The 14,520-nt window shown below is 50.9% G+C and overlaps 1 protein-coding gene across 24 annotated transcripts; it reads left to right on the top strand.

Moving 5' to 3' along the window:
- Positions 1-2,720: 2,720 nt before the first annotated feature.
- Positions 2,721-14,040, top strand: AMZ2 (archaelysin family metallopeptidase 2). Of its 24 annotated transcripts, none has more exons than XR_011383405.2 (10): positions 2,721-2,795; positions 3,205-3,255; positions 3,563-3,654; positions 4,160-4,442; positions 4,738-4,911; positions 5,006-5,134; positions 8,974-9,137; positions 9,995-10,118; positions 12,716-12,892; positions 13,842-14,040. XR_011383405.2 is itself a non-coding variant. In XM_089318220.1 (9 exons), the coding sequence occupies exons 6-9, from the start codon at positions 5,071-5,073 to the stop codon at positions 13,995-13,997; spliced, it is 561 nt and encodes a 186-aa protein (XP_089174346.1). In that variant the 5' UTR covers positions 2,721-2,795; positions 3,205-3,255; positions 3,563-3,654; positions 4,328-4,442; positions 4,738-4,911; positions 5,006-5,070; the 3' UTR covers positions 13,998-14,040. The 24 variants fall into 24 exon arrangements, 15 of the variants coding, with proteins under 15 accessions (XP_089174346.1, XP_008269958.3, XP_089174347.1 ...); XR_011383406.2 differs by having other exon boundaries at positions 3,205-3,291; XR_016224222.1 differs by lacking the exon at positions 9,995-10,118 and having other exon boundaries at positions 12,652-12,892.
- Positions 14,041-14,520: the final 480 nt, after the last annotated feature.

Here is a 14,520-nt window from a genome sequence, read left to right as displayed (position 1 = left end):
GACACAGAGTTTAAGAAACAGGGGATCCAACAGAACAGAATGTGGCTGTCGTCCCGCGGCGACCGTGCAGGAGGCCTACAGAGAACCAGTTTAGACCAGAATAGGGAGTGAAGGGTCCTAGTGGGGGAAAAAAAAAACTAAGGCAACCCATGTGGCTGGGCTATGCAGAAAATATTGACAACAATATAACAGAGATAATGAAACATTAGAAAAAAAAAAAGATCTGTCTCTTTCAATTAAAAATAAATAAGTAAGGGGTGGGGGAGAGGCAGGTGTTTGGTCCACTGAGTAAGATGCTGCTTGGGATGCCCATGTCTCATGTCAGAGTGCCTGGGTGCAAGCGCAGTGTCACCCCCGATCCCAGCTTCCTGTTAGTGTGTGCCCTGGGCCCTGGGTGGCAAGTACTTGGCACCTCCTACTCCTACTCACGTGGAGACCCAGCTCGAGCTGTTAGCACCTGGTTGTGGCCTGGCCCTGCCCAAGCTGTTGTGGGCATTTGAGGAGAAAACCACAGGATGAGAGAATCTCTCTGTATCTGCTCTTTTTCATTCAGATAAAAAATACCCATAGTCCTCTTGGAAGTATGCTATGGTTCAACTGCAACTACAGATTAGTTAATGGACAAAAAAAAAAAAAAAAAAAAAAAAAAATTGGTGGTACAGAGTCACTGGAACACCCACAGCTCATTTCAGAGTGCTTGGGGTCCATCCCCACCTCTACCTCAGATCCAGCCTCTTGCTAACGCACCTGGGAGGCAGCAGATGGTGGCCCAAATACTTGGGTTCTTGCCACTCATACAGGAGCCTGGGATGGAGTTCTTCACTCCAGCCTCGGCCTGGTCCAGCCCTGGGTGTTACAGGCATTTGGGGAGTGCATCAGCAGATGCGAGATCAATCTCTGTCTTTCTCTCTGTGGCTCTGTTTTTCAGATGAGTAAATAAACAGATCTGAAAAAGAAAAAAAAAAAGCCACGGCACTCATAAGAATGTGTCTGATCCTGAACTCTCAAAAAAGATCTGGGTCACATTATCTGTTTCATAAGTGAGGGGAGAAATGAGTAAGAGGTTAAGTCACCAGCACAGGCCACAGGCTGGTGAGCTGGGCTTCCAGAATTCAAACTATCTCTGTGCCTTCGGCCACACTGATGCTCGGGCTGGCAGGACCACGTGCAAGCATGTAGGAAAGCCACCACTTCTCAGGCCCTGTAGGAGCCATCCGCCAGCGTCCTCAGCTCCAAACTTTGAGAACAGCCATGATGTGAACGCATTTCATTGAAGTCTGCGTTCAGGTAACGGTGGATATGGGTACTGAGGGCAAAAAAATTTTTCAACTTCAAGATCCAGGAGGCTTATCAGTTCAGCGCGGTGCGCCGGCGCAGCACGCCGTGGCAGCGGCCATTGGAGGGTGAACCAACAGCAAAGGAAGACCTTATCTCTCTCTCTCTCTCTCACTGTCCACTCTGCCTGTAAAAAAAAAAAAAAAAAGATCCAGGAGGCTGAGCAAATAAGGAGACGCTGAAGTCGTCACTGGAATTAAAAGATCTTAAAGTGAACTTGAAGCAAGCGTGTGTTATGTCCTGTTCCCGCAGACTGGGAAAGAGAAGTAGACTGAGTGAGAACCAGAGTATGGGAAAACGGCCCCACTTCCAGCGCCGCAGGTTGCTTTGCAGCGACAGGACAATAGCTGGGAAATGGAAACAGGAGAATTTCTGAGGGACGTTTGGGAGGGAAAATGTGGCTTCGAGGGAGGAAAGCTGCGCACCTTTCAAGGTGGAACCTTAGACCAGAACCAGCAGGAAAAGGTGGAGGTTTGGCAAACAGGGTTTTAAAGGGATAGGGCTTCCCAGGGTTCCTTGGAAGTTGGTAGGACAAACGGGGTGCAGCGTGGGATGAACCCCGGGGGAGAGTAAAAGGGGTAGGACAGGAGGAAGTGTGGGTGCGGGCTTGTGTGCGCCTCGCTGCACAGGGAGGGAACTCAGTGGCGTCAGCGGCTTGGCCACCCGCGGTGTCCTAACGTCCGATCAGCTCAGGACGCACGAGGGGACGCGCAGGGGCGTTCGGACTGGCACCCAGCTTCCCGCGGGCCCTGCGGACCAGAGCTCCAGGCTCTCGCCTTCCCAGTGAGAACCGCACGGCCCGCAGGCCTGAGCCACGCAGTCAGTTCGGCGCTAACGGCCGCGCGGCGGCGCCCTTCCCAGCACCCAGCCCGTCGTGGGCACGGGGCCGCGGGCGCGCGCTGCACCTGCGCCGGGGCCGCCGAGTCCGGAAGGGAAAGTCCGGCCGCGGCGGGGGACGGCCCGAGGCAGCGCGTGCCCAGGCTCCGCGTCAACCTGCGGCCACGGCTCACTGCACTCCGGGCCCGGCCGGTGACATTAGTCACGCTGAGGGCATTCGCAATCTGGCAAACCCCGGCGGGGCCGCCGGGGAACCGCGGTCGCGTGACGCAGGCTCCCACGCGGGGCGCCTCGCGCCCGCTGCCCCGTGACCCAGCGGGGCCCGCGGGCGGCGCCTGAGAACCGGGCAGTGGCGCCCCGCGAGGGCCAGCGGCAGAAAGGCGACGACGGCAGGGGCGGCCTCGTGCGCCCCGTCGCCCCCTCGCGACTCCCCACGCTGGGGAAACCAGCACGGCCGCCGCGCTTCCGCGCCGGCCCAGGCGGCCCCGCGCTAAGGGGGCGTGGCCAACGGGGCGCGTGCGCGTGCGGCGTGGTCCGCGCGGAGGAGCGCGGGACGGGGAGCAGGACGCGCCGCGCGTGCGCGCAGGGGCCGCGGCGGGCGGCGGGTGTCGAGGCCCGTCGGGGTGAGGGGCGTGAATGCGGGGCGGGCTGCGAGCGCTGGGCCGGGGCCTCCTGGGCGGGGCCGCCCGGTTAGAGAGGCGGTCGGTGGGAGGGCGGCCGGGGCGGAAAGGGTGAGGACTGCGGGGGCGGGATGTCCCCGGGGCGCGAGGGCGAGGGGGGCTCCCCGAGGAGGAGGAGGAAGGGCGAAGCGATGGACGGGGCTGGGGGGGACCCCACTACGCGCCACCCGCCAGTGTGCGAGGTGTGCGGAGTGGCTGTGGGCAGCCGGCGAGCGGGGACCAGCTGGTCTGGAGGCCCGGGGCAGCCCAGGTCCCCGGCAGCCTCCTGGGGCTCCATCCAGGTCACACCTGGAGGCTGGAGCAGGCCCCCTGACCCTTCGCACCGCCTTTTTTTTTTTTTTTTTGATGTCAGGGTGAAGGCACCCCTGCACGCCATGTTTCCGGACAAGCCCGTCCTTATAAGGTAAACACTCCCCTGGGCGCCTCCCCGCCCTGTAAGGTAGGTAGAATTCCGGAGTAGCTCTGGCCCTGCACTGAGGTCGCGTTTCAGCTCGGTTAGCTAGTGTGAGGAACACCCTGCGCCCGCATCAGCTCGCACGGCGGGAGCCTTTGATCTGGTCCTCTGGATTTCCAGAATTCGGAATAGACGTTAGCTTAAGTTTCCCCTGCAGTTTGTCAAACTGGAACAATGTAGGTAATCGGGCAGCGGGGCAGGGTGCAGGCAGACGCGCTCCAGACGGAGATGTTCAGTTTTTCCCTTTCTAACTCAGAGGGCTCGTGGTGGAACATGTTTGAGCCATTCCGACGGGAAGTTTGACAGCTCTGCAGAGGAACACGATGCGAATGGAAGAGCCCTGTCACCGTGAGTCATAGCACGCCTTCCCCGACAGGACTTTGAGGCAATACCCTTCGGTGCTGGAGCTGCCTCCTGGTAGCCGGCAGTTAAATTACAGAAGTGGCAAAGTGGCAGGGTTTACTTGAGTTCTCTGTTTGATCGTGTGTACCTCTGAGTCACATTGGAAAGGATGAGTACCTTTCATGTGGCCCTAATGAGTCAGCTCATTAGTATTACCCAACTAAAAAGAAATCAGATGCCAGTTCGTTCTCTAAGGGTCACCATTCGTTTTGATAGCAGAAGCAGGTTCCATAGGCAGTGACGGAGTGGAGTTGATGATATCTTTCCAGTGTCTTAGTTACCCTGCCCAAGACATCGAATGGCATTGAGATCACTGTCAGTGTGGCCACCCCAAGGCAGGAGCAGTCAGTCATTCCAGTCTAGCAAGAAATCAGAGATGTACGTGGAGGGGTGGTAAAGCCCCCAGTGTGGATACGCGTTTGCAGGTGACGACTCGTGTGTTTTTGGGTAGATGCAAATACTTCGGCACTCTGAACAGACCTTAAAAACCGCTCTCATCTCCAAGAACCCAGTGCTTGTGTCCCAGTATGAGAAATTCGAAGCGGGGGAGCAGCGTTTAATGAACGAAGCCTTCCAGCCGACCAGTGACCTCTTTGGTCCCATTACCTTGCATTCACAGTCGGACTGGATCACCTCCCATCCTGAGGCTCCCCAAGACTTTGAGCAGTTTTACAGTGATCCTTACAGAAACACACCCTCTGCGGAGAAGCGTAGTATTTATATCCAGTCCATTGGTACGTATGGGTCATGTGCTGGTTCGGGGTTGGTGCTGTTGTCCGGGGTAGTGTGTACTGTTGTTTGATTCCAGTAGGCGCTCTTAGGATCATTTTTGACATTCATTGCAGTGCCAGACATTTTATAGCCCAACAGACTTAAAATGAACATCGCATTGCTTTTCAATTCATATTGGCTTCAATGAATGATACAGTTGTATTGAAAATTTAGAGTTGATTTTGTTTCTAATTTCAGATTAAAGACAATATTTCACCCACCTCAAGGTGCGTCTTTAAATTTTCTCCCATTTTATAGGTGCTCTAGGCAACACTAGGATTATCAGCGAAGAATATATTAAATGGCTCAAAGGCTACTGTGAAGCATTTTTCTATGGCTTGACAGTAAAACTCCTCGAACCGGTTTCTGTTTCTGCGACAAGGTGTTCCTTTAGAATCAACGATAACACACAGAATCTACAGATTCATGCAGGTGAATTAAGCAGCTTTCCAGCGTGAACTGAGTAAGTCCAGATGCGTGTATCTGCGTAGCTCATATACACACGCACACGTTTCTTTTACAATAGGGCACATCCTGAAGTTCCTAAAGAAGAAGAAGCCTGAAGATGCCTTCTGTGTCGTGGGAATAACCATGATTGATCTCTACCCAAGAGATTCCTGGAATTTTGTCTTCGGACAGGCCTCTTTGACAGATGGTATTTCATTTTCACGGTGTTGGTAGAAACTGTCATGCAACTTGAGACTATTTTAAGGTGGCAAAAGGGAAAATGTTCCAACCAGTAATAATCTTGATCTTTGACACCGTATACTATTTTCAGTGAGGCGTCATGGCATAGTGGGAAGTTCATTGTTGAATTATGTGAACTTACTATGTCTTTTTTTTTTTTTTCATGAATATTTATTTATTTGAAAGACAGGATTACAGAGAAGGAGCGGCAACAAAGGGCAAGATCTTGCATACACTGGTTCACTCCCCTAATGGCCCCAGATAGCTAGGGCTGGCCAGGCCAAAGCCAGGAGCCTGGACATCCGTCTCGTGGGTAGCAGGGGCCCAAGCACTTGGACCATCGTCCTCTGCTTTCCCAGTTGCATTACCAGGGAGCAGGATGGAAAGTGGGGTAGCCAGGACTCAAACTGGCACTTGGATGCCAGAGTCGCAGGCAGACGCTTACCCGCTGTGCCCCAACACCAGCCCCACCTACCTGGTCTCGAAGGTAATAATTTCACAATCATTTTGAGGTTATTTACAAAAAAGTGCAAATATACTAAAAGTGTCTATATATACATGGCACTGTATAGGCATTCAACACAACAGAAGGTATATATAAGCAACTCAGTAGTGAGGTAAATTAAATTACAGATATTTGAACTATCATTAGCATATGTGAAAATATTGGTGATTGTTTCTCAGCTCTTTACTTTTCGTGGTCTTCCTGCTTAGATAAATAGCCACAGACTGAAAAAGTAGTGTATGTGTCTTTCTCATTCTGTCTCTTAAGTTTTTTTTTTTTTTTTTTTAAGTCAGCTTCACTCTTTGATACAGTGAAGATACTGGGTGTAGGAACGGGTCTGGAAACAAGTCATTACTCTGCATTTTTTTCCCATTTCTACTTCTCTTTTCCCCACCTGTCCATTTTTGTTCCTGTTTCTCTGATCTCGTCTGCCAGGATCTGTGACAGGCTTGCGAGGGAAGAGCCCAGTGGAGTAAGGGGAGTGCTTCGTTGGTGTTCTGGGGGTGGGAGCGTGTCCCAGGGACTGAGACATTGTGATCCGTCTGGATGCTCATTAGTCCCAGGCTTTGTGTGGGGGCCAAGCGTTGCTTTCTACCAGAGAAGGGAGCTGGGGGATTGTAGCGCCTCCCCTGTCTGTGCCCCTCATCCTCAGCTCCATTCACACGAGGTTCTTACAGCGCTGCCGTGCCCCTGCCAGTGTGCTCCAGTGGAGGCGCCAGCGCCTACTGTCTGATAGTTGGTTTGAGCTATCTTTTTATCACAAGTTCCCCCTTTCATTATTAACCTGATAGAGATGGAAACATTACAAATAATTTAAAAACAATTTGCTCATTTATCTAGGTATCGCTAGCTAACTTACCTTGAACATTTGAGAAGGATAGGCAGCATGACCACAAACTGTTTCTAACTTGACCTTTTCTTTAAAAAAAAAAAAAAGGTTCTTAAATATTGCATGATGCGAGAGAAGATGTGACAGAGTAGCAGGACTGACCTGGGCTGCAGTAATACAGGCTCTCCCACAAGTGACCGTGTTTCTCTCCAGGTTTACAGAGATTAGCGTTTGTAGCTGAGAGGATTATTTCTAAAGTAAATAATGTTCTATTTGTGGAATTATCAGAAGAGTGAAATGTGCTCACATGGGTTTGGCCAGAGGAGGTCACTTGTGACACATGGGTAGATTCCAGAATGTTGTCTTTCCTTGAATTTCACTTTTCTGTGGGCAGGGCAAGGAATCTCCTTTTTGAATCAAGCTGGATTCGACAAACTTACTATGAGTTTATTTCCTTGAAAAACAATTTGTTTCGACTGTAAAGTAACTGAAAGGGAAGCATAAACAAAAGTGCTAATGTAAACACGTCCCGTTCTAAAGCAGTCCCCTAGGAGTGAGTTACACATCCAGTTGTGTTCTCGGCCTGCGAGGGCGAGGACGGTAGATAGAACTCTGATTGTAACACAGGAAGTCAGTTACAAGGATGTTTATTCTGGGCCCTGACACCAGCCTCATAATAGAGCTGAGCTGTGCTTTAAAAGCGGGTAGGAGGAGGGGAAGAGGTTATTCTGTTTAAAGGCATGGTCTAAAACTGCTGGAGACCTCTGGGGCAGAGGGGGTTTGGGGGAGGCCAATGAGGCAGAGGTATGTTGACTGGGTCCTTTTTTTTTTTTTTTTAACAGGCAGAATTAGACAGTGAGAGAGAGACAGAGAGAAAGGTCTTCCTTCTGTTGGTTCACCCCCCAAATGGCTGCTATGGCTGGCACTGTGCTGATCCGAAGCCAGGAGCCAGGTGCTTCCTCCTGGTCTCCCATGCAGGTGCAGGGCCCAAGTACCTGGGCCAAACTCCACTGCCTTCCCAGTCCACAGCAGAGAGCTGGACTGGAAGAGGAGCAACCGGGACAGAACCGGCACCCCAGCTGGGACTAGAACCCGGGGTACTGGCGCCACAGGCGGAGGATTAGCCAAGTGAGCCGCGGCACTGGCCAACTGGGTCCTTTTTTTAAAGGATTTACTTGAAAGGCAGAGTTAGAGATAGAGAGAGAAAGAGATTTCCCTTCTACTGGGTCTCTCCCCAAATGGCCACAGCAGCCGGAGCTGGGCCGATTCAGAACCTGGAGCTTTTTCTGGGTCTCCCATGCGGGTGCAGGCGCACTTGGGCCATCCTCCAAGGCTTTCTCAGGCACATTAGGGAACTGGATCGAAAGTGGAGCAGCCTGGACTCAAACCAGTGCCCATGTGGGATGCTGGCACCATAGGCGGCAGCTTTACCCACTGTGTCACAGTGCTGGCCCTGACTGGATTCTTAAAGAGTAAAATTACGACTGCCTATATTTTTCATCACTTTTTTTGGAGTGCTTTGGACTATTCCTTGAGAGGAAGATTTCTTTCTTGGGGGAAAAACTCTGAAGCTTCCAATTTCTCAAGAATTTGACCTCAAATTCTTGTAAAATTTAGTTTTACAAGGTAGACCAAATCAGGTAGCAGATGATTTTCTAAATTAGTTTTAAAAGAGAGAGACAGAGAGCTTCCACCTACTAGTTCACCTCAAATGGCTGCAGCAGTCAGGGCTGGGACAGGCCAAGGCCAGGAGCCTAGAACTCAGTCCTGGTCTCCCAGATGGATGGCAAAGACCCAAGTACTTGGGCCACACTTGCTGCCTGCCACAGTATACAGTAGAAAAAAGCTGGAGTCAAAGGAAGAGTCAGAACTCAAACCAGGTTCTCTGCCATGGCATGTGGACGTCTCCGATGGCTCCTTAACTGCTGTGACGGGGCCAGGGCTGTGGCGCAGTGGGTGAAGCCGCTGCCTGTGACACCAGCATCCAACATGAATGCTGGTTCGAGTCCCAGCTGCTCTACTTCTGTTCCTGTTACTTGCTAATGTGCCTTAGGAAGCAGCAGAGGATGGCCTGCGTGCCTGAGCTCCTGCACCTGTATGGAAACTCCTGACTCCTGGCTTTGGCCTGGAGCAGCTCTGGCCGTTACAGCCATCTGGGGGAGTAAACTGGTGGATGGAAGAGCTCTCCCTCTGTTGCTCCCTCTCTTTCTGTAACTCTGTCTTTCAAATAAATAGACAAATCTTAAAAAACAAAGCAAAACAAAACAAAAGAAACTGCAGTGGTAAATGGCTGCCCTAGAAGAAAGTTTCGATAGGATGGGACAGTCTGGGCCCAGTTGTCCTTTCTGTCGGCACACCTGTATTAGCTGAGAGCGCAGTAGTACGGGGTGAGGAGGTGTTCTAGCAGGCTCATTTTGGTCTTTCCTTCAGGCATCTTGCCTTCATCCTGCAATTTCTTGTCGTCTTTTTGTAGGTGTGGGGATATTCAGCTTCGCCAGGTATGGCAGGGATTTTTATAGCTCGCACTATGAAGGCAAAGTGAAGAAGCTCCAGAAAAAATCTTCCAATGACTATTCCATTTTTGATAACTATTATATTCCTGAAATAACTAGTGTTTTGCTGCTACGATCCTGTAAGGTAAGTTCTTTAAAAAAAATCCTACAGGAACATTTTTAAAAACTGATCTTTTTTCTCCCCCCACTGGGACATCACTGGTATGACTTTTTTTTATTAATATTTATTTATTTGAAAGAGTTTCAGAGAGAAGGAGAAACAGACAAAGATAGATCTTTCATCTTGCTGGTTCATTTTCCAGATGGCCACAATGGTCAGGGCTAAGCCAGGCTGAAGCCAGGAGCTAAGAGCTTCATCCGGGTCTCCCACATGGGTGGCAGGGGCCCAAACACTTGGGCCATCTTTTGCTGCTTCTCCTAGGCCATTAGCAGGGAGCTGGATTGGAAATGGAGCAGCTGGGACACCAACCAGTGCCCATATACAATACTGGCATCACCAGTGGCAGCTTGGGGCTGGTGCTGTGGCATAGTGGGTTAAACTGCCGCCTGCAGTGCTGACATCCCATAGGGGTGCCGATTTGATTCCTGGCTGCTCCACTTCCAATGTAGCTCTCTGCTATGGCCTGGGAAAGCAGTAGAAGGTGGCCTAAGTCCTTGGGCCCCTGCACCTGCGTGGGAGACATGGAGGAAGCTGGCTCCTGGCTTCAGATTGGCACAGCTCCAGCTGTTGCAGCCAACTGGGGAGTGAACCAGCGGATGGAAGACCTCTCTGTGCCTCTCCTTCTCTCTGTGTGTAACTCTTTCAAATAAATAAATCTTTAAAAAAAAAAAAAAAAAGTGGCGCCTTTACTCACTATGCCACAGTGCTGGTCCCCAAAAACTGAGATCTTAATTCCCTACATCAAGTAATCAGTCCTTAAGGCAAAACACTCTAAATGAGTTTTATCATTTGCAAACTTTTTTTTTTTTTTTTTTTGACAGGCAGAGTGGACAGTGAGAGAGAGAGACAGAGAGAGAAAGGTCTTCCTTTGCCGCTGGTTCACCCTCCAATGGCCGCTGCTGCAGCCGGCGCACCGCGCTGATCCTGGCAGGAGCCAGGAGCCAGGTGCTTTTCCTGGTCTCCCATGGGGTGCAGGGCCCAAGCACCTGGGCCATCCTCCACTGCACTCCCTGGCCATAGCAGAGAGCTGGCCTGGAAGAGGGGCAACCGGGACAGAATCCGGCGCCCCAACCGGGACTAGAACCCGGTGTGCCGGCGCCGCAAGGTGGAGGATTAGCCTATTGAGCCACGGCGCCGGCTCATTTGCAAACTTTTGATGGGTGTCGCTCCCCGTCTTCATGGAGGAACGACACAGGACCCTGCGTTGTTCTTTCGTCTGCTCGGCCCTCCCCGGGTTTGCTGCTGGTTCTTCCCGGGTTGGCTACCATCCCTTCCACCTCCGTGGAAGGGCAGTTCCCCCTGCCACATTCCCCACTTCCGCAGGGGAGCGGCACACCGCCGGCCGGCTTTCTCGGGGGCTGCACGGGTTCCCTTAGATGTTCCCCATAGATGTTCCTGGTGCATGCCGTCTCTCTCCTCCTTTATAGTCCTCCTCCGCCAATCCTAACTCGGCTGCCCACACGCCGAGTACGCTGCTCTCCTCCAATCAGGAGCAAGTCCTACAGTTTATTAGCTGAACTGGAGGCAGCTGTGTGGAAGCTGTTTACTTCTCTCCCAGCGCCATATTGTGGGAGAGCAGATGCATAGAATAAGTCTTAATTCCAGTAACTCAGTCCAGTCCGGGCTGCTCCCCACAGATGGGTAGTGCTTGACTGCAATAACAAATAGAAACAACATTCAAGGGCGGGGCCGCCGCCTCCGTGCCGGCACCAGCGCGGGCGTCTCATCTCTCTCTGCCTCTGCCTTTCGGTAACTCTGCCTTTCAAATAAATACATAAATAAATCTTTAAAAAAAAGTTCAGGGGCTGGCTCTGTGGCACAGCAGGTTAAGCCAGGACCTACAGTGCCAGCGTCCTATATGGGCACTGGTTCAACTCCTGGCTGCTCCACTTCTGATCCAGTTCCCTGCTAATGTTCCTGGAAAAGCAGCAGAAGATGGCCCAAGCCCCTGGACCCCTGCACCCATGAAGGAGACCCAGATGAAGCTCCTGGCCCCTGGCTTTGGCCTGGCCCATCCTGACCATTGTGGCCATTTGGGGAGTGAACTAGTGAATGGAATATCTCTCTGTCTCCTCCTCTCTCTCTCTGTAACTGTACTTTTCAAATAAATGTGTACTTTTCAAATAACATAAACAAATATCTGAATGGTTACCGTACTTTTGAAATGTATAGAATTGGTACCAGTTTTTGGTCCTTCTGGTTCCATGTAGCCGTACCCTTGTCCTCATGCTGGGTTTAATTCCTGACTTGTGTGTGTGTAGGCAGACTACTCAGGCTGCATGATCAAACAAAGCTGTCTCCCTGAGGGTTTTGGAGGATCTGCCTCTGCGCTCTGCCTTTTTTTTTTTTTTTTTTTCTTATTTATTTTAAAGTCAGAGTTACAGAGAGACAGAGATCTTGCATCCACTCATTCACTCCCCAGATGGCTGCAACAGCCAGGGCTGAGCCAAGTGGAAGCCAGTAACCAGGAGCTTCCTCTGGATCTCCCACGTGGGTACAGGGGCCTGAACACTTTGGCCATCTTCTGCTGCTTTTTCCAAGCCATGAGCAGGGAGCAGGATGGTAAGTAAGTGAAGCAGCTGGGACTTGAACCGGTGCCCATATGGGATGCTGGTGTTGAAGGCAGCACCTTTACCCTCTGTGCCACAACATCAGTCCCTGCTCTCTGCCTCTTCAGGGAAATGGTCCTCATACTCTGGGCTCCAGGTTACACTTGACTGTAGTTCTGTTGACGGCTCCTGACATCTCCCCTCACCCCTGCTTCCTGGAAATCCTGTCTCCATTTCTCCCTCTCTCTCTAGCCAAAGACATAGACTTCTTAAGTTAACTGGTTTCACCAATACTACCAGGGACTTCAAAAAGTTCATGAATAATGGAATGAAAAAATAAGTATCTTGGCATGAAAAATTTTGAAATTCCTGCATTTTTTCCCATAATATTCCCATGAACTTCTTGAAGAGCCTCATCTCTGTTGAGGTTTGTGAATGATGTCTTTCACAACTGCTTTTGAAGTGTGTTCCCTGGGCCCCTGCGTCAGCATCACCTGATCTGCATGCAGGTCAAGCCCACTTCTCCTTCCAGACCAACTGAGCCAGCGTCTGGGGGGAAGGCCCCAGAATCTGACTTGTAAGAAGTAGCCCTTTGCCTGGAGCGGTGGTGGTGGTGGTGGGGGGGGGGGGGGGATCTGTAGCCCAGGGAAGGAGTGGCGGTGTTGGGAGACACTGGTGACTGTCACAGCTGGGGAGGCAGTTTTACTGGCATGTGGTGGGCAGAGGCTGGGCTGCTCTAAACAGCCACCGTGCAGTGCACAGGACAGCTTGTACAGCACGGAAGGACCTGTCCAGGCACGTGCCTGTGGTTAAGGGTGGTAGTGGCACTGAAGGAAATGAGAGGTTAACTCTTTGAAGATGTGGGCAGAGTGAAGTGTTGGTGATGAGGATAAGAGAATTGATTTCTGTCGATCTGTTTCTTGGAAAAGCGAGAATGAAAAGGACTGTCACAGTGTAGTGTTACCACAGAGCCTCAGTGTGAATGTCTTGCAGACTGTAACCCACGAGATCGGACATATATTTGGACTGCGGCACTGCCAGTGGCTCGCATGCTTGATGCAAGGCTCCAACCACCTAGAAGAAGCTGACCGGCGCCCTCTAAATCTTTGCCCTATCTGTTTACGCAAGCTGCAGTGTGCTGTTGGCTTCAGCATTGTAGAAAGATACAAAGTAAATTGGGGTTGGGGGAGGAGGCGGGGAGGGAGGGGAAGTGGTTATCCAAGTAGAAAACTGACATTTTCTATTAGGTCCTTGGCTACAGCTATAATTTATCAGAGGAAATTAGTGTAAAAGATAAGCAGGAAGTTGTGGTTTTAAAAAACATGCAGAGAAATACCTTTCTTGAAAACTTGAGCTTGCCTGCGGCTGCTTTGTAAGTGTAGTGCAGGCAGAAATGATGGGAGAAGTTTCTGTTTCTCATCCCTTTAGGGCAAGAAAGCTTGATTTGCAGAACAGAAACAACGCTGACATGTGTGACAAAGTTCGCTTCTTTACACCACGTAACTGTGGACATGATTTACGTTTTCAAATATGTGAAGAGATACGGGCGCTGGCAGTAAAGGGTGACCTTTAAGGAGGAAGAGTGAGAGTCCCTAATCTCAGTGTCTCTGTGTGTGCCACACATGCCCACACATGCCAGTTTATCTTCATGTGGCTGCTCACGGGGGTGACTACTTCAGTCTGCACGTGTGCCCACATACCTATGTCTGCCCATGCCTGTGGACACTGAACATGTACATGCCAAAGTAAGGTGCACCGTAGTGCTTTGTGGGATAGTTAGCAAGTCGAAGAAGAGCATTAATTATCCTACTGCCCTAAAAACACAGTAGAAGAATTTGTGTGTTTTGTGTATGGTGTATATTTCTTTTCATCTTTTTTCCTATGCATACTTTGGACTGTAATTTATAATTATGGTTTGTGTAGTTTTGGTGTACGCTGTTTCACTCAGTGTATCCTAGACAGTGTTTTATATTCATAACCATCTTTATCAGATGCAGAATCGTCACAGCATAGTGTAAGTCACAGTTTAGATAACCTGATCTAGGAGCCAGTGTCCTCCCCTCGCCTGAACCTGTCCTGCTGTGATTTGTTAAAATCCGAGTCTTCTCTGCTCTTCAAGGCCCTCGTGAAGTGGATCGATGACGACTCTGCCAGCACCCCGGTCGTTGCTCCAAGACATAGTCGTGAGGATAATGTGAATTTACCGAAACCTGCCGAAGCCTTTAAGGACTGGAGGGAGTGGATAGTAAAATGCCTCGCCATTCTCCAAAAATAAGGACCTTCAAATAGGAGTAATTAAAATAAATACTCGCACATGATGCTTTCCTCTGGGAGTCCTTCATTGGAACAGACTGTTCACTGAGTCGGAGCCTGCCCGAGAGCACCAGAGTGGAAGGGAGGCTCCCTCTGAGCAATAAAAACCCGGTCGGCTCTTCATCTTCTGTCGTACTGGCCTGGGCTGTGGCAGTGAGCACATCACCTCTGTTCTGCAAATGCCTCACCAGAGAGCTAGGACTAGCAGTAACTAGTAAGTAAATAAATACTTTAAAGATAGCTGCATACAGGGGCTGCTGTGGCACAGCAGGTAAAGCCATCGCCTGCAGTGCTGGCATCCCATAAGGGCACAGGTCTGTGGCCTGGCTGCTCCTCTTCTGATCCAGCTCTCTGCTGTGGCCTGGGAAAGCAGTGGAAGATGGCCCAAGTGCTTGGCCCCTGCACCCGCCTGGGAGACCTGGCAGCCCCAGCCGTTGCAGCCATTTAGGGAGTGAACCAGCAGATGATGGACTTCTCTCTCTCTC

This window comes from Oryctolagus cuniculus, chromosome 17, assembly GCF_051225735.1.
Source record: "Oryctolagus cuniculus isolate XC-2025 breed Fujian yellow rabbit chromosome 17, ASM5122573v1, whole genome shotgun sequence".
Lineage (NCBI taxonomy): Eukaryota > Metazoa > Chordata > Mammalia > Lagomorpha > Leporidae > Oryctolagus > Oryctolagus cuniculus.
The sequence above is the reverse complement of the archived record's forward strand: the minus strand, read 5'-3'. Positions and strand labels throughout refer to the sequence as shown.

Excerpts from the sequence above, each read along its gene's own strand:
- AMZ2 (XM_008271736.5), top strand. The coding sequence starts at position 4,160 with ATGCAAATACTTCGGCACTCTGAACAGACCTTAAAAACCGCTCTCATC. Across the intron at positions 4,443-4,737 it reads TATTTATATCCAGTCCATTG|GTGCTCTAGGCAACACTAGG; the intron begins GTACGTATGGGT and ends CCCATTTTATAG. Across the intron at positions 9,138-12,715 it reads TGCTGCTACGATCCTGTAAG|ACTGTAACCCACGAGATCGG; the intron begins GTAAGTTCTTTA and ends AATGTCTTGCAG.